Source organism: Vanessa atalanta, chromosome 15 (assembly GCF_905147765.1).
Source record: "Vanessa atalanta chromosome 15, ilVanAtal1.2, whole genome shotgun sequence".
In the NCBI taxonomy this organism is placed as follows: domain Eukaryota; kingdom Metazoa; phylum Arthropoda; class Insecta; order Lepidoptera; family Nymphalidae; genus Vanessa; species Vanessa atalanta.
Genome location: NC_061885.1, coordinates 8047064 through 8071198, shown reverse-complemented (window position 1 = coordinate 8071198; position 24135 = coordinate 8047064). Strand labels below are relative to the sequence as shown.

Genomic DNA, 24135 nt, shown 5'->3' with positions numbered 1-24135 from the left:
ACTCACAAATAAACGATAGCGTATTATTTATTTTATTTTTATATATATTCCATATTCCACACACGGAATTTCTACGTAAAGTTTATGTAATGAACGACTTGATCCCTTTGTCGTTTATAGAATATATAAACTTGTATATAAATATTAGACATTTTAATTTTTATAAGTTGAAACGCGAATGATTCGAAATAAATTGAAATTGGAATATTATTTTGTTATTTTTTTGACTTATGGAAGTATAAAAAGTATGTAATAAAATAACTCGTATAGAAAATTATAATTTATAAAAAAAAAATAAACCGACTTCTATACTTTTCTTATAAGTAACAAATTTAATTATTCTCACGTATCTTATATACCTACATATACGTTTAAAAAACGCCGGATAAAAAAGGATACTGTCTAAGTACCTATACAAAGTATTTGGTTTCGCAATGTGGTCTTAGCTTTACAAACGAAATAAAAAAAGGCATTGTTATTTCGCGGTGCGATCTTAACCTAAATTAATTACCATAAGTCAAACGGTTACTCTGTAAAGCATTATTAATAGTAACTTACAAGCGTTAAAACTCAATTAGTATTCAAAAGGATGTTTTGAAACAGCTTTGTTTTGTAAGCGATACACTCACTGATAGTGTATCGAGACAGGGTAAAGCGTATTGTACATGAACAATGGCCCTTCGGCTGCGTTTATCGTTTTTTTCCGTTGAAACCGGTGTCGGTGTCGGTGTGACGGAAGTTTTGCGATTTAAATAAAAGTATAATTACCAATAAACTATAACATTTTGTAATATGTATCACATTCAATTTAATATAAAATGTATGTATATTATTTATTTAATATTAATAACAAGAAATAGAATAACAAATATTAGAATTATATCCATATAATTCATGTGTGCTTTTATTATAAACGAAGGTATAATTTTTGTATTTACTTAATTTCTACTATTCTTGCTGTTGAAACCTTGGAGTAGTAGTGCAAAAAGGGTTATTAAAAGTATAACACCTCGCCTTATTGCCTCCACTGGACACACAGGAGGGCTGGTTCGTTTTTTGCCCAGAGGATTTGAATTGCGATTCAACGGGGTAACAAATGCTGCTAGCATTCTTGCCGACATTCCGAGCGGTCATTTATACAGTAGTTATTTTTAATTCATACTTGTTTATATTTAAGGAATTTATGCCAATAATTCTCATGTAAATAGAGGTTACTTTGTTGTGTTTACCTATTATCAGTTTATACATTGTTTCAACAGCTTATAAGTTTGAAACTGTCATAGATGTATACAAATGTTATGAGTTGTTGGTGAACCAGATAAAAGAAAAATAAAACAGGTTATTTCCCGAAATTTACAGCAGAAAAAAGTTTAAATCTTCCATCACACCGATTACCACCTACACCTACAATAGGTGTGTAATAGAAGCCCAAGAATATGTTCATACACACATACATTACTGCTATAAAAAATACTCTTTCATTTGTCGATTAAAATCCATTCAATCGAGTGGAATATATCGGCCATGTGTTTATAAGTAATTAAGCAATGTTAACCTATATAGTATTAATGATGACTATAATTTTATAATTTAAAGTACCCTACGATATAAACAAGAAAGTAAACAAGGTGCACTCACCAGCCTTAGGTTCATTTGTATGCGACAGCGGCGTACATAAAATTAATTTGAGACAATATTTATAAAACAACGTTTCATTTCGAATAATTGTTCATTTTAAGAGAGAAATCCTTATGAAATGAGACAAAGCGGTATACTCGCTTAAAATAAATAGTACTTCATAAATAATGAACTGCGGCAAAAAATCGCAGTTAAAGAAACAAAGTTGTTTTTTTTTTTGTTATTGTTGTTGGAACTCCGTGCATTATAGTATCAAATTGCATATTTGTTAAAAGTTAAAAATATATTTTAAAGGGTACAACACTTTAAAATATGAGATGGCCCAGTGATGGAGCTCGTGAAACTTAACCATAGATTATGGATTCAAACCCGAGCAAGTTTGGCCGAATTTCCAATTTTTCGACAACGGTGACACCGACGACTTTACGTTCTATTCGAAGCAATATACATATATATATATATATTAAAAAAAATTAATAGACTATAAATTTCCCACTGCCGGGCTAAGGCCCCCTCTCCCTTTGAGGAAAAGGTTTGGAGCATATTCCACCACGCTGCTCCAATGCGTGTTGGTGGATACACATGTGGCAGAATTTCGATGAAATTAGACACATGCAGGTTTCCTCACGATGTTTTCCTTTTAAACACAAATTGAGCAGATGAAAATTCAGTGATGCTTGCCTGGGCTTGAACCCGAAATCATCGGTCAAGGTGCACACGTTCTAACCACTGGGCTCTCTCGGCTCTTTTCACATGTCCTCAATAACTTTTTAGTGTTCCGAAACAGGATTTAAACCACGAACCTCGGGAGCTGCCTTTTAAGCTATTAAACCAACGAGACGTTCAATCTCACAAGCTCACGACATATATCATATAAATATAGATATGAAATTGTTACAAAATTCGATAGGAGTCAGACGAGCCCTCGTAATACGTACTTTTAAAATTCCAATCTGACAGCGCGTAATGACAATGCTTTGCGCTACGTTGTGTCGGTATTCCGCTTAATTTGCATGAAAATAGCTTAAATTATAAAGCTCATCGCGGAACCAGTCATCCGATGCAAGATTGCAGCGCTGACACTATACTCGAATTAAAATTCAATCTGTTCAGCGTTCGTAATTCGTTAAAAACACTGTAAGTGATGTAACTTGTTTTATACACACTTAAATTGTCTTTGTTATATATTGAACGAATTCGAGATATTATTACGAAGTCGATGAATTTGTTGAATGATTCACTGGATTCGTGAAAAAGATAAAATGTAAATGATTAAAGCTGTGTGAATCGTGATTTTTATCTTATACCGATAATGGATCCCTATTAGGCTTCGGTTCGAGGTGAGCAATGTTAATATATTATATCCTATAATTATATCGAAGACAGACTAGCATCAACTCTAACAAAAATGTGTGAAAAAAAATATTCCGTAATGTCGGAATACAACAATTATTTCTTCTTTCATTTGTTTCATGATTTTGATGAACGGCTCGATTCGATAGTTCTATGTTAAATTAAAATAATAAATAACATATAAGTAAATAAATTTCCCGCTGATCTAAGGCCTTTTTTACTGGAGAAGGTTCGAAGATTATTCCAACGCGTTCGTTTCTCAAATAGGGCGAGTTTTCGGCTAGACATGTGGCAGATTTTCATTTAATACATGTTAGGTTACCTCACAAAGTCCTCCAAACACAAGATAATTTTTAAATACAAATAACCTGATGAACGAACCTTTAAAACCTTATTCGTCACCCAGTTTTTCATAAAGAATGATATATTGTCTTACAAATATCGCATAAGTCACCGTTTCCAAAATATCCAAAAGGTTTATCATCTCTCGGGGACGAGAGATAACTGTGACATTTTCTTTTTGTTGGTCTTAAGGGAAATTTATCACCTTCAATAATTCATGAAGATGTCGACGGGTGTATGTAGAGTTCCTAGAGTATTTGACACCAGTTCAAGTTTTATATTTTATGTAAAGACGATCTTTTTGTTTTTTTTTTTTTTAATATCTTTTTCATTAATATAAAAACTTTTTCAAATGATATTATTATTTATTAGAGAAAAATATAAATTCAAAATATAGTTTAATATATATTTTTAAATATTTTCAAACATTGTAAAGGCTTGTTAACAAACATGAGGTAGTCATTGGTAAATTTATAGTCATAGGCAAGTTTTATAAAAGCCAACTTTATTTTTTATTATTTTATTTTCACATTTTATTATAATTAGAATACCAATGATTTTACTTGTTCTAATCGTGCCCAAATTTTACGCCTATCAAAAGATATTCACAATCAATCGTATTGCATGTAGAAGATTTTTGACGGTGAGGTATTAATACGTTTCCATCAAACACAAAGTTAACGCGATTCAGAAAAAAATATTCAATCTAAAAACTATCACACAAATGAGGTAGCAATGTGACGTAAGCACACATACAAATATTATAAACTTTATAGCTCGTCATTTGTTTAAACGCATCATTGGAAAGGTCAGCTGAATTAGGGTCATCACATGGCACGTAACAGTGTGAAACCTAATATCGTAAAGCTAATACAAAAGATGGAAAAATTAACTTTCACCTACACATTAATATATTCAATGAACGCATGACGTTACTATGAATGGTGTATTTATAGACACCGTATTTTATTTATTAAGAGTGCGAAATAAGTTTTCAATGTAACTGAGACGGGATTATAATTTATTTTATAATTTAATCTCTATTAATCAAATAAACGCTGCATATATTTGTTTATATAAAATATTATAAAACTAAAGGTAGATCTTTTCCACGGTACGTTCAACAGAAATGCACCGTATTCCATAATTCAAATATAGGCGGAGGCCAGTGGTTAGAATTTTTATATGCTTAATTTGTGTTTATAATTCATCTCGTGCTCGGCGGTGAAGGAAAACATCGTGAGGAAACCTTCATGTGTGTCTAATTTCAACGAAATTCTGCCACATGAGTATTCCACCAACCTGCATTGGAGCAGCGTAGTGGAATACGCTCCAAACCTTTTTCTCAAAGGGGAGGAGGCCTTAGCCCAGCAGTGGGAAATTTACAGGCTGTCAATGTAATGTAAATGTAAATTGTAATGTAATATAACACTAACTTTCTTCTTTCTTACTTGGTAAAAGACTGTCTGCCAGATTTCAATGCAATATGAGACTGTTACCAATGTTAATCATAATTATAGCAGTCGCACATGCGCCACCGGCTGAATGAAGAAGTTTTCTCTGTGGATTAATGATGTCATCCATACCGATTACCGGAGGAAATATAATTGTACAGAAGTGACTCCAACCCCCACATTCGTTTCTACGGATTAGGACGACAAAACAAACACGACCGGCAAGAGTCGGGTCAACTCTAACTGCTACTGAGAATTTATTCACAGAAGAATGCATTTTTTTTATTTGATTTACCCAGAATTTAAAACTTCAACCACAATAACTGGACAACAAATCAGTCACTATACAAAGGGAGTCATTTTATTTATTTATATAAAAATATAAATATAACATTATCCTCACAAGTGTTGCATAATTATCAAATAAAATATTCTATCTAATTACGTGATATTGTATTCCTAAACCACGAATTCAATCACCGGGCACATAATAACCTATTGTTGTATTGTTTCCTATTGTTGTATTTTAGTATAAAGGAGGGTTGAGCTAGACTAATTACAGGATCTACGAACATATCGACTTACCACCATGAGGACAAGATGTTGGTATAATATGTATATCTTGCTTATAGTGATATCAATCCCATCAAAAACATAAATGTAAAAATGAGAGCCAAGTTAAATATTATGATATATACCTTGGTTGTTGTCTTCAAAGACAAAAGAAGTGAGATCTAAATTTGTGCCAAGTTAAATAGTCCTTCCTGAAATTTACTTATAACTACATAAAATATAATTTCTTCTTATAACTTGGGGTAATATATTGTTGCCTAAGGTCTGACTTGGCTAGTTCTCATATACGAATTATATTATAGCCTTCGTAAGTTCTAAGCCTGTTACAAATGAATTATAAACACAAATTAAGCACGTTAATATTCAATGGTACTTGTCTGGATATGAACTCGCAATATCTGGTTAAGATTCATGTTTTCTAGTGACTGGACCATCGCAGCTCTTAATGTACGTATATACTAACTAAGCAATACTGAATTATAATTTGTTATTCTAAACACAACCTACAATTTGTGTTTATAAACATATAAGAACTAGCCAAGTCAGACCTTAGGCAACAATATATTACCCCAAGTTATAAGAAGAAATTATATTTTATGTAGTTATAAGTAAATTTCAGGAAGGACTATTTAACTTGGCACAAATTTAGATCTCACTTCTTTTGTCTTTGAAGACAACAACCAAGGTATATATCATAATATTTAACTTGGCTCTCATTTTTACATTTATGTTTTTGATGGGATATCACTACTTTTTGTATATAAATTATTAGTAGGTACTTATTAATAACAAAATTAATACCAAATGGTTTTTGTTAAACTATTCTATTTTCTTATGTTTACGGGGTATAATTGTCTTTTTTTGATACGTTCTTATTTTTCTTGTAGGTACCTCTGAAATGTTCGAGTGAATTGCCCATTCAGTGTCCGGATTTTTTTTACGCGTTTTCTGTTTATACTTAATTTGGCCAAGTAGGGGTGGTATAACGAGCGCAGACGGTTGTACTCTACAAAAGAGCTCTCTTGTGTCTTGATTTGACTTGGACCTAAATTGCTAAGATGTACTCCATCTAAGTTTTTAACTCTAGAGAGGCCAACGTAAGCCTGCTCTTTACTTAATATAGAGGAGCCTATGTCGAAAAGAGCACCGTCAAGGCGAAGGCCTTGTGATTTGTGTATAGTAGTAGAATATGCTAAGCAAATAGAGAATAGTTTCCTTTGAACATATATGTACATTACTTAATATCTGTAATTTGGTTTTAACTTCTAGTTCGCAAATTAAATTATGTTTAAATTGAATTGTTATTTTACGTGCGCTATTGCTGTTGTCGACGTTCCCAATGTACCTTCTCTATTTTTCCATTGAACCCATTCACCAGTCCTTTGCTGACATCAGCATGCTTGCTCGATACTGTTCTTCCAAGCAATAAGGATCCCCGTTTGTAGCGCTAGAGTACAAACTTAAATCATTCCTGTTACGATATACATACTCTACTACAGTCTCACGAAACCTATTTTTTTGTTGTATACTAGTATACTCAAAAAAAAAATGCAGTCGAATAGACTAGGCAGCTTCCATCGGAAGGCATTGAAATAATTCTTATGAGCGCGGTTGCCACTCGCTCAGACACGTCCGCGTTAAGGTTTAATCGCAACGCTCCTATCCCGCTGTTCCGGCATCGCGTCGCGCGCCGTGTCCCGAAATGCCTATTATGATTATTTTTTTAAGTATAATGATTTTGCACCATTGATGTGCGCTAAATGCTAGTTAATAACGTAATAAATACCAAAGTCGGCTATACTAATAAGTAATAAAACGGAAATATTTGGATTTAAAAAACTTAAGGGTGGTATTCCACTTGTTATATATTCACGTGAAGACCTTAATATCCACTTTAAGACCGGCTGTCATAAGTTTTGATTGCTGGTTCTTACATCATTTTTTTTATTACAGTTATTACAGGAACTAAGTATATAAGTGTTCCTATAGACCCAATAAAATGAAAAATTATAATAAAATGATAAAAAATTACCAGTTTCAGATTTTTTCCTTTATATTGGCCTAATTATCTACCTGCATGCCAAATTTCAACTTTCTAGGTCACCTGGAAGTAGGATATAGTTTTGATCTATAGGTCAGTCAGTGATAAAAATGACGATTTTTAGACGTTAATATCTAAATAACCATTTGAGATGCGCTTATGAAATTTGGAACACATATGTATCTCGCAAGTCTCAATATATGAGCCAAATTTGACACATTAAAATTCAAATAGTTTTTGAGTTATGAGGAGGTCAAAAGTGGCCCCAAATGGTTCGTGTAATATTACACACGGTGCTGCACGCCAGTTCTGCTATACTAGAACTTGGCTGACACGCTACCGCGTGTCTAGATTTTATCTTCTCGATAATCGTCTTACTATAACATAACATCTGTTATTTATTTATCCATGTAAACTATCAGTTATAATACTATTTAAGCGTCAATAGAGCAAATGTTTACAGGCCTTTGAGCTTCCATTTAATCTTAACCTTGTTAGTAATTCCTGAAAATGGACATGAATACAATTCATTTAAAAAAAACATCAATAAATGGCAATCACGAATAAAACCGACACATAAGAAACTTTTAAATGTCTCCTTAAATTTTAAATTTGATGATTTTTGTTTTAATCAAAATTATTAGTCTATAAAGATGACAATATCTACAAATGATCTCATTTTTATGCATACCATAACTGAGAGCAATAACCAGTAGGTCTATAAATTAATTAGCATCTCGTTTAATCTGTGTAATTGATACTAGTCTGGCTTATTGTCTGGAATCTGCAAATTGCTGAGCAATTCAAATGCACGTCATGAAAGGTTATCAACCTTGCAATGGAATTCAATCAACGAACGAAATAGAAAATTTCAACTCAAGAGGCAGTTCAGGAATTTCTTTTCGTATTCATAATTATCATCCACCCACTTATTACTCTACTGCGAAACAACAATGCGTCATGTTTCTACGCAGTTCAATATTAAGAATACATCTAATATGTGTTCAAATGTTATACCTATACTTTCAAATTTGTAATAGAAATACACCATTTTAAGGTGTAAATTAAAGTAAAGTAAAGGAAATAAGTAACCTTGTAAATGTCCCACTGCTACGTTACACCGTTCTGGATTAAAGTCGATTGGTCGATACAAACGTGATTTAATGAAATCAGTTCAGTTCAGTTTTTCGATTTGCTGAATTTGTAACCAAAATATTCGTCCAAGATGCGGATGTTTTAACCACTCGGCTACTCCGATGAATAGAAATTTAAACGAAGCCTCTATATAGTGTTGCCGTGAAAATAACTTTAGCGCGATTCAGAAATCGTATATGTATTATTATGAATAAGTGAAATGATGTTACGAAATGCACGAAGGACATACGACTTAAATATCATGGTTGACAGCGCATTAACAATGTAAGGATTGGCTAACGTTTACAATACCAATGTGCAAGATGACCCTTCCATTCGTTCAGTGAACTGAATGCTGAACCTATCAATACAATGTATTAAATTTTAGTTCTTTTTAGAGTTCCGTACCTAAAGGTTATAAACGGGACCTTGTTACTAAGACTTCGCTGTCTGTCCGTCATTTCACAGATTATGCAGATATTCTATTTAAAACAAATACTAAAACACTATGTGTACCTACTGTTGTTTACCTAGTCATTAGTACGGAACCCTTCGCGTCCAAGTCCGACTCGCATTTGGGAGGTTTTTATTTATTTATAGACCCGATTTCCTATGCAAACGAATATATTACAATATCCGACTTATTTACAGTAAACAACAGTTATACAGTCTTCTAACATATGTCTTTGAATCTGTTGTAATTTCATCAATTGATTATTACAGATTATATAACTAAGTACAATGATATGATTATGATTATGTAAACACTGATTTACCCTCAAATTACAATTAGTCCTGTCTGCTGGAACGAATTTAATGTTTGAACTATAACGAACTCGTTGATATATTTTAGTAGAAAGTAAAACTTTTTCAAATTAGTAGATTACCACGATGTCTCCGTTAAACTTTATCCAAATGCTAGCGACCCGCGGTTACATTTTTACATTACATTAGTAACCTGTAAATTTCCCACTACTGGGCTAAGGCCTCCTCTTCCTTTGAGGAGAAGGTTAGGAGCATATTCCACAACGCTGCTCCAATGCGGGTTAGTGCAAAACATATGTGGCAGAATTTCGTTGAAATTAGACACATGCAGGTTTCCTCACGATGTTTTCCTTCACCGCAGAGCACGAGATGAATTATAAACATTAATTAAGCACATGAAAATTCAGTGGTGCTTGCCCGAGTTTGAACCCGAAATCATCAGTTAAGATCTCTTCGGTGTAATGCTTTTGCTAAATATACAGAATGACTTTATATACAACGATCATAGCCTATCTAAAGCTAAGTCAGCTCAGGTCCATATTGATCTATATTAGATGCACAATATATTTAAGCTAGTTAATCGGATAAGGATTAATGCTGTTTTGCTTAGAATAGCTTCATAAATAATCCATTATTTCTCGTAAAAATTGAGGAATAAGGAATGGTTCACGGACTTTATTGTACACCTTTTTAAAAGGTTCAACATTGTGGTACATTATTTTGGTCTATCTAGTAGGGTTCAGCCAGCGTTTGCAATGTAATTTTTTTACGACATCATATTAAAAACCTCTAAAGTTATTAGTGTTTCTTTACAATTTTATGCATGTACTACAATTGTATACATATAAACCTTCGTCTTGAATCAATCTGTTTAATAAAAAAACTGCATCAAAATCCATTGTGTAATTTTAGAGATCGAAGCATACACAGGGACAGACTGCGGTAAGCGACTTTGTTTTATACTATGTAATGATAGTGATTAAAATATATATATTTCACAGTACCGAGACGTAAGTAGTTTATACGAACATTGTATTTCCCTCCCCGCTTCTCTTCAAACACGGTTGAAACCGCGAGTTAAAACTAGTTTAAATAAAGTTGGTAATATTATCGTATTTACCTTATATTAAGTCTCTACAATTGCTCTTATTAAACCGGATCAGCCGTCGGCTAAAATGTCTCTTAACCCTGTGTTTGAACTTTCGACTGCTTCCTTATTGGTAAAGTTTACTTATAAGGACTTAATAACTAGCCTTTTAATTAAGTTGTATACAATCTGATCGTTTTAATACGTTAATAATTGTAAAGAGGTAAGTAATAATTTATAAAATTTTAGTATCAGATAAGTTCATTTCATCTTTCAATAAAATAATTTTTTTATACGTTTATTATAATTGATCACCATGTATAATTGTACAGCATAGCCCTTTATGATATTAATTCTAATTCAATTTAATATTTAAAATACTAGGTGTTATGAAATACTCTCCAATAGAATGCATGATGGCGAAAATTATATTATATATGTTTCTTGTTGTACGAGTATTATGTGATGTAAATGATATATATTTTTTTTTAAATAAGTATCCGATATTTTTACTATTTTTATTTTTACTATTTTTCAATTGGTACATTTCAAACGATTTTAATATCTAGAATTTACTCAAATTATTTTACAAAAAAATATTTTGTAAACGTATATTTTATTATTGCCAGCTTTTAATTTTTATTGATATTGGAAATATCAATTTAAGGGGGAGGCCCTCAATCAAAAAACTAATATTGTATTAACCGCACTGCATATTGTTTAAAATATATGATGTAGGTATACAGGTTTTAATTCATATTTCTTTTATCAATTAATGATTTGTAAAATATTTTATAAAGTACACTAACTAACAAACATATCAATACAATACAACATACAAAATAATATCTACCATATATATGCGATGCGACTAATAATAGTTTAAACTTTTTTTAACTTATAAACAATAAAAAAAAATATGTCGTTGGTACGCGGTCAAATAGAGCAAGTGATGAAAGTGGTCACCACTTTCTATAAACATAAGCGCCTTATAAAATTTGAGCTTGTCTTACATAGCACCACCACCGCCATCAACCTTGGGAACTGAGATGTTAGGTCTATTGTGTGTGTAGTTATACTATATATTTGAATATAAATATTACTTACGTAATTAAAACAGCAATTTAGTGAAAGCTATGAAGTAAATACATAAACTATTACATAACAAAGCTATTATTTAATAAACGGTGTCTGTACAAAGGCAAAAACAAAACATTGATCATTTAGTATCACTTAGTACGTTTTGTTCGCCCACAGTATTAGTTACCGTCATTAGCAATACTAGTTTTCAGTGACCGCAAAAAAAATAGACGATGCAAACTAATTTATATAGTCGGTTTCTATATTTATTTTGTTGTAGATTTTTTTTTTAATATAACGCGACTTTATAATATTAAATAAAATAAAAAAAAAATCTTAAATATCGTCAATTCTTATACTCAAAAATAGAAATCAAAATATTCTTTATTTCTAACACATTTGAATCGTGATTTAACAAACTGTATTAAGTAAGCTACCATTAGTTCAGAATGCAGATTCTACCGAGAAAAACCGGCAAGAAACTCAGTAGTTACTCTTTTCAACATTTAACAATACAGTCATGTTAGTTAAATACAATTATATACCTATGTTCATAATACATCCTGGCTGAAAGTCAATAAATATTAGCTCCACGCTTTTTTATCACTGTCTTTACCAATGTTTTTTTTAAAAAGGATTTGAATTTATGAAACGACAAAGTTGAAAATATGTGCGGAATGTACGAAGCCGCACCTTATATTTATAATTAAATAAACTCAAGGAATAAAAATTGTATTTTTGTTGCCATTACTCTTAGTCGTCTCATGTACACTAAGAAATCGTGTAAGTAACGCTTTTCACTCTCTCACGCATATAACAACAATTTAACGAATGGAACGACACGTCTTCATGAGTAAATAGTTCTATTATTATATAAAGAACAAGTTAATTTAATGATAATTATCATATATAAGAAATATCATGAATAATATTTAAAAATAATATCACATAGTTAAGCAAGTAAAGGCCCAACCTATTAAGGTCTTACTGCTGGACTACGGCCTCTTTAAGAAGAAGCTTTATCATAATTATTTCACATATTTAGGTATCGCAAACAAATATAAAGTAAAATTAATACACGATATATACTTTCAATTATACTAACTATTGCCTTATACTTTGAATCCTTCTATCACTTTACAACAAATACCAGACAAAGCATGTACTATACGTATATTAATATGTAAATATAATTTAAAAAGTTAACTTCGATACGTTAATCGTATTTACATGTCTCAAAACTTCACAAACACTCGTGTTCGCCCGATTGCTTCATTGAATCGTACAAGACGAAATGTTAAACTAATTTGGTACTTGAAAGAGAAAGTACCGCTCGTATTGAAATTGCGACCAAAATCAAAATGAACTTTACTCGAGTAATCTATTTGTAACACAATAAAGTACAAAAGTCAATTAACAAGATTAAATTAAATGTAAAGCTACTAGTATCTTGGGATATCAATTGTACGGAGACGAATCAACAAGGAACTCGATACTCGTTTTGCTGCAATGAAATTACACATTTTATACTATAAATAATAATTACAAGTATCCTAGAATTAACATAGAAAAGAATAGAATTTCAACTATTAAAATTATTTAATAAGGCTTAACATTAAGTGTCGAAGTTTTATTTTCATTTTTGGATTTCAAGGAAAATGCGACATGCTCCAGGAGATCTTTTCCTCTCTCTCTCTTTTTCTCAGTCTATATTATATGATTTTATATATACAGTGGATTTCGGTTATAACAACGATGAAGGAACCACTGTAATTTTGGCGTTATATCCGGATATCGTTCCAGGCACGTGACTTCACTCATAGTGTTTTTCTTTTTAAATAAATAAATGAGGTTTTCTTACTTTGTGGCAGGGCTTTGTGCAAGCCTGTGTGGGGGATGAGAGGGTACAACCCACTCATCAAATATTCTACGGGCAAAAAGCAATACTTAGTACTGTTGTGTTCCGGTTAGAAAGGTTAGTGAGCCAGTATAACTTGTGCCTGTGCACAAGGGACATAATATCTTAGCTCCCAAAGTTGGTGTTGGTGGCGCATTGGTGTAATGTAGGGATTAGCTATTATTTCTAACAGCGTCAATGTATATGGGCGATGGTGACCACTTACCATCATGTGTCCCGTTTGCCTGTCCGCCTATTACATAAAAAAATATATCTATTTATCAAATTAAAATAGCATCAGCTAACATCCAATTGATTGATACATTCATTCATGCATAAAATAATTTCACGTAAAATGTAATCACACCATTCGTATAAAATACTAAATACTCAGAAAATATATTATTACTTCTCGAAATGCCGATTCAAATTGTACCCTATACAAGATATAATAAAAGACTTTTTAAACTAGCGGTAACGCTTGACAATTCATACGCGTTTACAAAAGTATATTTTAATTCAAATATTTTGATATAAATTAATGAAAATTATCGAAGTAGTCGTACGTTAACATTGTAATTTTTAAAGGAAATTGCAACGGGAGAAAACTTGAAACACTATTAATCTGCATACCCGTGTATCACAGATAGATTTTTATATAACTCGTGCTTGTAAATAATTTACAATTCAGATCTAAATTTCTTACTGGGACTCGACGAAGATTTACAATTATAAACTTGTAGTATATGGATCATTAGACCTCACACATAACATTATTATTTACTACAAAAGGAACATTAGTTCGTTACGAAACTTGGAAACCAAAACCGTAACACACTACAAGAGACGTTGAAATGGAATAGACCGCTGTCAAACCTTCTTCAACGGTTGCTTTGATGGATTGGTACTTATGACTTTTGTTCTCTACCCGCAATTAATTCCGACTGTTTCTAGATGCGGGATATTCGGTTTAATTAATAGCGAGAATGAATGATTCGAGACCACCATATTGTTTTCGATATTTGAATTTTATTCCAATTTCGAAAATGACTGGCGGTATACAATAACGTACATAACTATATCATTTGATATTATACGAATATTTTTGTATTTAATCGGTCATGTGTAACCTTTATCCATGGAAATGTTTATTCATTAATTAAATAGGATTGGCTGTTATTATCGTTTGCTTTAATTGTATTAGCAAAAAAATAACTAATAATATTCCAGCTATATTACAAACTCAATCATAGGCGATTAGATTTTTCGCATTTCTGCATAAATATTTAGCCTTGCTAACAATATTCCTGAACTAGTATTGAAAGAATTTATAACAACTAATTGTGTTAATAATAATTGCTTATTAATAACTGTTAACGTTATATTAATGTTATATAACAGCCTGTAAGTGCCCCACTGCTGGGCTTGAACTTGATGCACATGCTCTAATGTGGGCTGGAAGATTAGTACATTTTTATACATTATAAATGTCATTTATTGCGAATCAATTTCGTTGATGATTAAAGTAGGTTATATAATAAATGTACGCGATTTTAATCTTCAAATTATCTCACAACAGAATTGCTGTGCTAAAAGTCATGATTTAAAAGGGCTATTGATCCTAATAACTTATTTGTCGCACTCACTCCTAGCCCAAACCTAACATTTATTAGGAATATATGAAAAACAGTTATGCCTTGGCGTTATAAAATAAAAAAAAAAAACTCAAACACATTCAACTTATCAACATTATATACGACTTATAATTATTAGACCTTAAAAGATAGTTCATTGACCTGAAAGATATACGATTATCAATTATTTTGTTTAACGTCTATTTTCTTTGAAATTAAAGCCTCATTCATGGTTATTACGTCGCTATTGCTTAATTTCCTTTTATGAAAGTTCAGTTCAGCGCCTTCGACCTTTGCTTTCGTGACTTGGCTGATTTAAATTGATTCGTTTGAAAATAATTTTAAGCTTATCTCTTGTGAAAATTAAATTAAATATTTTCCTATCCAACATAATTTAAAATATTATGATTTTTATTATTTTAAGGTATATTTACATTTTTTAAAAAACTATTTCAATGTACGTGTCTGTTTCATCCGTAATATTCTTAATTGTATTATCACCGTTTTTAAAAGTGTTCACAAATTCAGCAGGATTAAAATTTTCAAATTCAATTGCAAGATATGATACACTCGTAATACAGATAATGGGTGAAATTAAATGATACCCTTTTAATTTTTAAAATATTTTTAATACATACAGTTGCAATGCAATCGTATATCAATTAAAACTATCAATATGTTCCGTTCCGTAAATAAGTCCCGTTGAAAGGATTTTTAAAAAACAATAAATCATTTGCCGCTGCTGCCATAGTCGGAACAGTAAAACAAAAGAATGAGCGACTTATGTTCAATGAATCAAAACTGCAGACTCCAATTGGACTCACGAATTCACATCAATTAAATCTCACTTCATCTCCCCGTTCCCGAATATGATCTGAATTGCAGATCGTCACTTCTTTCAACTCGGTACACGGAATAAATGGATCTGATTGGAGATTCATCGATTCAATTGCCCGTATAACTTGTATCTGATGTATCTTAGTTTAGGATTATTTATAAGGATTATTTATATGAAACTTCTATGTGCCGTGACGACAAACAGCTTGACGCTCTCTTATGCCATCATGCTCCTCTCCGAATCCGCACTAGACTCCCTTGTTGTACTATTTACTTTATTATATACATATATATAAGCGAAATACCACTCACTATTTAATCTCCTAATCTTAGAAACTATAACACCTACAAACTTGAAATTTGGCAGGTAGGTTCCTTATAGGGTGTAGACGATGACTTTTTTTGACCTTGACGTTCACTAAGTATTTTACAAAACTCTCTACCTAAGGAGGTAAAACGGGGATTGGAAGTTTGTGTTTTATAAATCACGCGTACAGTCGCAGTTACAGCTTATTATTGTAAATAAAATGATTATTAATACTAAGTTAATTTTACTGGTTTTATTTATAACTGTCAGGCGGCTCACGATTAATTTTTTATATTACTTCTTCAAATATCATCTTATCCTGCTTGTTTACTTGTTATCATCGATAGACTAAAATACCACCCCCACCAACCCCCCCAACCCCGTATCACAAATAAAGATAGTTTTATATCTTACTAAGAAATATACTTAGTATTTACATTCCATTATTTTACTTACACGTTGAAATCAATGAAATTACAAAGGAATGTTTTGTATTTAACAATACTTTTTTAGGAACTTATTCTATTATAGTTTCAATGTTAGGGTTCCCTTTGTGTAGTGTTAGTCTCATGTACACTAAGGGAGAGCCAACTGCCAGTGAATTGTGCCAGTCATGAGCAAAGTACAGTCAGTGTTGTTGTATTGGTAGGAGTCGATACTATAAAGTTTCCCAATTGCAAATACCAATTGAAATTTCGACTTATCTATATACATCATATATTTTTGTAACAAAATTATCATATAATCCAGACCTCAGATCTTATCAAAATCACAATTCAATGTTTAAATATAACACTTGTCAAAAAATAACCATCAGCTTCGAAAGAAAGACCTCAGATCTGAATAGAATTGCCAAGTAAACAATTTTTTTTATGGCATTGGTTGGCGGACGAGCATATGGGCCACCTGATGGTAAATGGTCACCACCGCCCTTAGACAAAGGCGCTGTACTTTACTCACCCTTCTAACCGGAACACAATAATACAGAGCACTGTTATTTGGCGGTAGAATATCTGATGAGTGGGTGGCACCTACTCAGACGGCCTTACACAAAAGCCCTACCACCAAGTAACTAAGTGGGAATATATCAAATACTAGTGGATTTTTCTAATATATAATCTATCTCTGGGCCAAATTTCATTCAGAGTTGTTCAGCCGTCCGTTCGTGATTGAGTAACATCCACCCAACCAAACTTTAGCATTTGTGATATTAGTAAGCTTTATGTAAATGTATTAAATTTCACCGGAGCTAATTTTAAATTTCTTTCTTTAATATTGTTTTCAGGTACATCTGGCTGATCATTGTATTGTCTACTACGATATGTTCAGCCAACGACGGCATCTTTGGATCAAAATATCCGAACGGTAAGTTGAATTTACATCAACGAGTTTCCAAGAGTGCTTGTAAGAGCCTACTTACAAAGTATATTTTGATTTTCATTTTTTGAGTGACGTGCTCATTATCACAAAAGCTCTTTATATTATAATTGTCAATGTTTTTTTTTTATTCTGTTTTTGCAACTAATTTTAATTTGTATATAGACATTCTGTTATTACATTATTTGTATATAGATTATTATATTTTAATCAAGTAAATTTTACAATAAATCATTATCATTCAACCTCTAGCTAGAAAAAACGACAAGAAACTCGCATAGTTGCTCTTTACAATGATATTAATATTCGCAACTATTCAATCGTCCTGAATATAAAAAATATTCGTCCAGTGTTGGAACCTGAGCCTAGATCCAGGCGTTTATTTCAAAAATTAATATTGTACATTAGTTTATTATATATTATAATGTGATATTGAAAATTATAACCTATACAAAGTATAACCAATCTGTTAGAAATTCTTCTGTCTGAGAAAAGGCTCCTCTTAAAGAGAAGGATTATCGAGTACTAAGTACGCAGCTCCAGCGTGTGGCAGAAAAAATGTACTCGTACTGTACGTACTGTAAATCCACTTGGTATTTGAGCATCGTGGTAGAAAAAGGAACGACCCTTGTACCAAAGAATAAAGGATATTTATTATCTCTTACTTGGTCACTACCGCTTAGACATTGGGGCCCTCACCCAATGGACTACCATCCTTGGGAGCTAAGATGTCATGTCATGTTCTTGCAGTTACACTGGCCCACTCAAACCAGACCACAACAATACTAAGTATTGTTATTCAGTCATTTTCCATACATATATAACGTGTCTAAAAAATAAAATTAACATACATTATCATACAAAGCTATATTTAATTCATTGTTTAATTTAATTATAAACATTTACCCGCCTCAAGTTTACACCAGTGGTTTTTAAATATTTATAATAAAAGTATATTATAGTAAACAAATAAACCGCGGGAGGTAATGTCTCGAATTTGTCGACTGGCCGTATAACGGGTTACTGTGTACCGTTCACAATGTCAGTAAAAATGTACGCCGTAAAAATAAAGGAGACGGGAATTTTTAAGTCTACAAAAATATACGGGATATTTTTCCTTTTACCGTTAGTTATGACAGGACGTGTGTTTATCTAAAGACTAAAGTACGAGCTTCTCTTGGTGGTAGGGCTTTGTGCAAGTACGTCCAGTTAGGTACCACACACTCATCGCTTAAGTGTGATGTGTTATAACCCTGGTGCATGTTATACTGGCTCACTCACCCTTCAAACTGAAACCCAACAATACTGATTATCCTTTTATTGTTTGACTATAGAATATGTAAAAAGTGGGCGGTACCTACCCAGATGCACAGCTTGCACAAATCCCGGGTGAATTTTGAAAAAAAAAATGAATGATTAATATTTTCGTATGCAGAGTGAAGACAAAAGTATCACGGAACTTGTCGAAAGTAACACTATAAAGGCTCTGCGCAATGCGTTATATTATACCTATAATTTTAATAAAACAAAGCTTTTTTAATGTAAAATTTTAATAAAAATTTATACACATTTCTCGTATATAAATGAATGCCTGATACAAATTAAAAGCATAACGCAATATTTATGTAAAAAGTTGCTTTATCAAAATAAAAGGTTATAAAATATTGAACCCAACCTTTTTTCATAACGAGATACATACAAAAACCTAATGATTAGACGCCCGCATGGTTTCAAACACGACCGCACACTGGACCGAAATTGCTAACAGCGCTTAAAGCGAGTGTCTGGCTAATTGTCAATGCTTGACAACACAACATTTTTTTTCGGCGTAATTCTAAACTCTTTAAATAGTAATTCTAAATTTAAAATATTTTTCGACTATCTGTGTTTTAGTTACTTTTCAAGCTGTAGCTGAAGCTTCGTTTTCCGGAACAAATTTTACTTCAAAAAATAATATCAATATTTATGAAAAAAATATTTTTTTATTGAATTCATATACTGAACTGTTATAAACAAATAAGTATTAAGTTCATTATGTAATCTAATATAGAAGACTAAGTGACTCTACCAGTACTATTTTAAGCCAAATTGTTTTCTATTTTAAAAATTATTTTCTAAAAACCTATATTTTTTACTAAATTTTAAAGTAATTGCTATTTGCGTTTTATATTTGGTTTATTCATGTGATTTAAATTTTAATCATTTTATTTTCGAACGGCTAAGATACATTTAATTTTAATGAAGTCAAGGAAAATTGAATGCATTTTAAATTTAAGCATTCGCTTAGTAATTTTTAACAACGTCCGATAAATTTGGTGAGACATAACAAACCGCAGTAAAACAAAGTTGTAAAGTGACCTACTTGTAACTATAAATTTTCCCTGAACTAGTTAAGAAATTAACACACTACAAACAAAACTAAACTAAAAGAAGCACTGTTAAGTGCCCATAAAATAAAGATACGTTTATCGCTTTTCAGATATTCCGGAATACGACTTGCTGCACGCTATTGGGGTTCCATTCAGTAACCCGAAGACTCAGTATTTCGACGAAGGCCTTGATGGGTTCCCTGCGTATGGCCTCAAACCGGGCTCCGATATTAAATCACCGTACAGGCTTTTCATGCCCGAGAAACTGTATGCGGAATTTTCAATAACCGCTACCGTCCGACCTGCAAACAAAGATGGTGGATTTCTCTTCTCCGTAGTAAACCCTTTGGAAACTGTCGTTCAATTAGGCGTCCAATTAATACCTTCTGGCCCGGGACTGACAAATATCTCTCTTCTATATACGGATGCTAATATTTACGCTTTGAGTCAGACTATTGCTTCGTTTGTAGTCCCGTCGTTCGCTAAAAAATGGAGCCGTTTCGCGCTAAAGGTGACGACACACAATGTGACGTTGTTCCTGAATTGTCAAGAGTTTGATACTTTGATGGTTAAGAGAAATCCACTCGAGCTTGTATTTGATTCCGCCTCTACGCTATACGTGGGGCAAGCGGGGCCACTAATAAGAGGTGCATTCCACGTAAGTATTTAATCAATCATATTTTAATTATCAATAGCTCTGCCATTATATTGGAAAATAATATTGTTACATAGACTTCCACACGTATCTTGCAACGGTCTAGTCTGACCGCAACCTGATTGCACAGAGAGAATTAAAGCCGCATACGGGCAAAGATTAATGTCAGAAACATCTAAAATGTCAATATAATGGTTGAATCGTAAATAATTGAATCTGAGAATTGAACGCAGCAACAACATTCTCCAATATAATGTTAGAGAATATTGTGACGACGTAAACTTACGTCCATTTCTAAATTGTACACGGATCGTACGGACATTTTATCGATCGTAAAATAAATTATACTAAATTATAGATTTATCGTTTCCTACTTTGATATTATTAGAAATATTTTATAATTTCATTACAAACGTAAAATTGTCGCAGGGGTTATAAAACCTCCGTCGCTTAAGTTACATTCACTTATCGATCGGATATCCATTACTAGCTCGAAACTTTTCTATTAAGTGCGAGTTAGAACTAGGAACTGGGAAAAGTATCTTTTCACTTTTCTCGTACTACTTTATGTAATTAGGTGATAACTGAGAAGTTGCGAATAGAGTTTCTTATTTGTTTGTACACTATTATCGATCACCTAACGAAAAGTTGATTATAATAAATAATAGCTACTCATACCGGCTATATACTGGTACAATAATGGTCCATATACCACTTTTAGATAAGAACATAAAAAGTAAAAAAAAATCTTGTATTTTTTTTCGGCTAGGAAAGTTGAAATTCTTTGGTTCACTGGTTCGTTGGTTGATCACTCTGCTTATTGATGAAGCATTAAATCTGTTGCGTGTTTTAAATGATCCAAGCATACAGACGGCGGGAGGCGATATTATTTTATAATATATAGGGATTATACATCAACGTATTCAAATATTATAAATACCAATTCCATTTATATGTAATAATATGATAACTACCAACAAATGGTTCATCTAATAATTCGGAAAGAATAGTTTCTTTATCAACAATAGCTTATGAATACGGTATGCAAAATAAATTACGATAAATAAAAATTATTATACTATTTAATCTTAACACGCTGAAACAAAAAAAAATTAAATTAATGTTAAGATACAGCAAAAGCACGGACAACATGTCAGTGGATACATATAAAAAAAAAACGCCAGTACTCATAAATGCTTGTAAAAATTCGACTGCGTTGTTTGCATAGTTTTGAGTTTTAAATTTTAATAGCAAGAACTGACCCACATATGGTAACCGATAATCATGATTAAAATTGATTAAAAAAATATTAAATTACAAGCAAAATATAGAATAGTCATTCTGCAGTTGGTATTTGTTTGCATTCATAGACAATATCGAACGACAGAGATGCTACGTTATGGTTACATTAAAAAAAATCTTGGAAATGGTCTCATAAATCAAATTACGACGCATTGCGATTACATTATGAAAATTTGCTCTGTCTATTGCTCTTTCACGGCCGAATGGATAAAATTTGAAACAGGCTTGATCAAGGAAGGCATGTTACTTTTTTATTCCTAACTCCTGACGACCAAACCCCAAAACGCAAGCGAAGCTGTGGGCAACGCAATTATAAAAAAAAAATATATGATTGATACATTCCTGTTACGCAAGTTTGATATTAAACGAAAATATATACACATTGACCTTTTTCTCACAGCTAAAGACATCATCCATTATAATGGTAGTAATATAAATATTCTTTTATTTCGAACATATGTTCAAAGCTTGTTAAAAAGAGTTCAACATTTTATCACACGCTTTTGTAGACAAAGGCTTTGTGATAAATAAACACATTCTTATCGCAAACACGCGTTATAATCCACATAAACTGGATGTTCACCGAAACTGCATTAGACGGAGCGTGTTAATTTAACGGAGACACTTCAGGTCTTCATAGAAACGGATAAAAGAAAACTAGAAATGTGCGGGTATATTTGTGAAAACATAATTCAACATCATTTAGTGATTTAAGCTTGATATTATGAATTCCTATTATGTGCTGGTTGTAATGTCTCTTTACATTTTGTGAAGAGAAATTATCTGATACGACTTGCGAGAAATTTTCTCCGTGCTCAAATAATAAATTGTAGTGGCGATCGGTTGATTACCAATCAATATCTATACCAGTATAGAAGTTTATGTTCAGCGCCATCTATCAGCGAATTACAACAATGAAGATAGAATAAAAACAACGCCTGATCTCTTTGATATCTGTCAATTTACAAAAATAATAAATATATCAATATTTAAATTATTTTTATGAAGATAAATTAAAATGTGTAGTACATCAAAAGAGTGTAGAATAAAATTGTGCGGCGATTTAAAAGACACCTTCATTAAGTCGCATTATTTACGTAAAAGTATAAAAATGTATTTAAAGGATTGTATCGTTTCAATGATTAAATTCCAAAATAATATTTAATTACTTAGCATTTCTAAGCGCACTAACTTTAGCGAAGATCTGAGTCAGATGTTTTTCTTGGCCATCCACGGCCATTCAAGTTATCTAAACTTCCGGAAACTTCCGACCAACGAGGTCGAGTTTGCATATATCATCCTGTTGTAAGTTTCACTACCAAATTGCATCGGATAACTTTGTCGACTCAATTTTCTGTAACATGTAAGGTTTAGTGTTAGCTGCTCTTTCATATAAACAATCTTCTTTATAACCAAGAGTAGCGCCGAATGCGTTTTACTGTTCAGAGAATATTTTACTGAGAATTAAAAAAAAAATGTAATAATTATGTCTTTTGAAGAAAGCGTGTGGAGATTATTCCGACGATCTTATCTAAAACTGTAGTGTCAAAAAATGTGCCAGATTTTCATCCAGTGCATACAGGTTTCCTAACGATTTTATCCTTCAGCGGAACTATAAAGACAAATTAAATACATAAAAAATCATTGGTGCCTTGGTGTTTGAACCCGCAATCTTTAGTAAAGATTAATGTATTCTAACCACACTCCTCTTGTGGTAATATCGGCAAATAAATATTAGGTTTTATATTTTTAGTTAATCTGTCTAGCGTCTGGTATACCGGCCCGTGTTCTCGTAGTTATAAAATATGCACAGACTAGAAACTCAGTGCGTGGTGTAATTTTAAAGAGCCTAGGGCCAACATTCAGACCACGGTATAGAGCTATAGAGAACAGTGTCAGTTGATTTTATCGTTCGTACACAGGTACGTTAAGCTTCAACCATAAGTAAAATAGACTTTACTCTCCTAGAATTAAGACTCAAATTGGTTGTTCTTACAAAGTAGTTAATATATGAAATTACAATATCTGCTGTTAATATCTGTATTTATTCAGTAGTAAGTTGACTTTTGGATTGCAATTTGCGCTAGAGGGTTTAGTTTAGAACAAGCAATACTAAGTCCTTTTAACTAATAATTTCTGTCTTATCCATCGTGTTATTTGATACCTTAGCTATTATTTTATAACCAGTAATTGTCTGCCTCGTTGTTCTAATATCTATATGACTTCTCAGTGATCAAAATCTGGCTCCAGCTAATAAAAGGCTATTAAGTTTTAACGTCTAAGGAGTCGC

The 24135-nt window shown here is 32.1% G+C and overlaps 1 protein-coding gene across 2 annotated transcripts in view; it reads left to right on the top strand.

Annotated features, from left to right (window-relative positions):
- LOC125069226 (collagen alpha-1(XVIII) chain-like) overlaps positions 1–24135 on the top strand; it is a 175349-nt gene that overhangs the window by 94494 nt on the left and 56720 nt on the right. For both annotated transcript variants that reach the window (XM_047678639.1, XM_047678640.1), the window contains exons 3-4: positions 17428–17507; positions 19999–20546. In XM_047678639.1, the coding sequence (XP_047534595.1) occupies positions 17428–17507; positions 19999–20546 (628 nt within the window). The remainder of the gene's footprint in view (positions 1–17427; positions 17508–19998; positions 20547–24135) is intronic.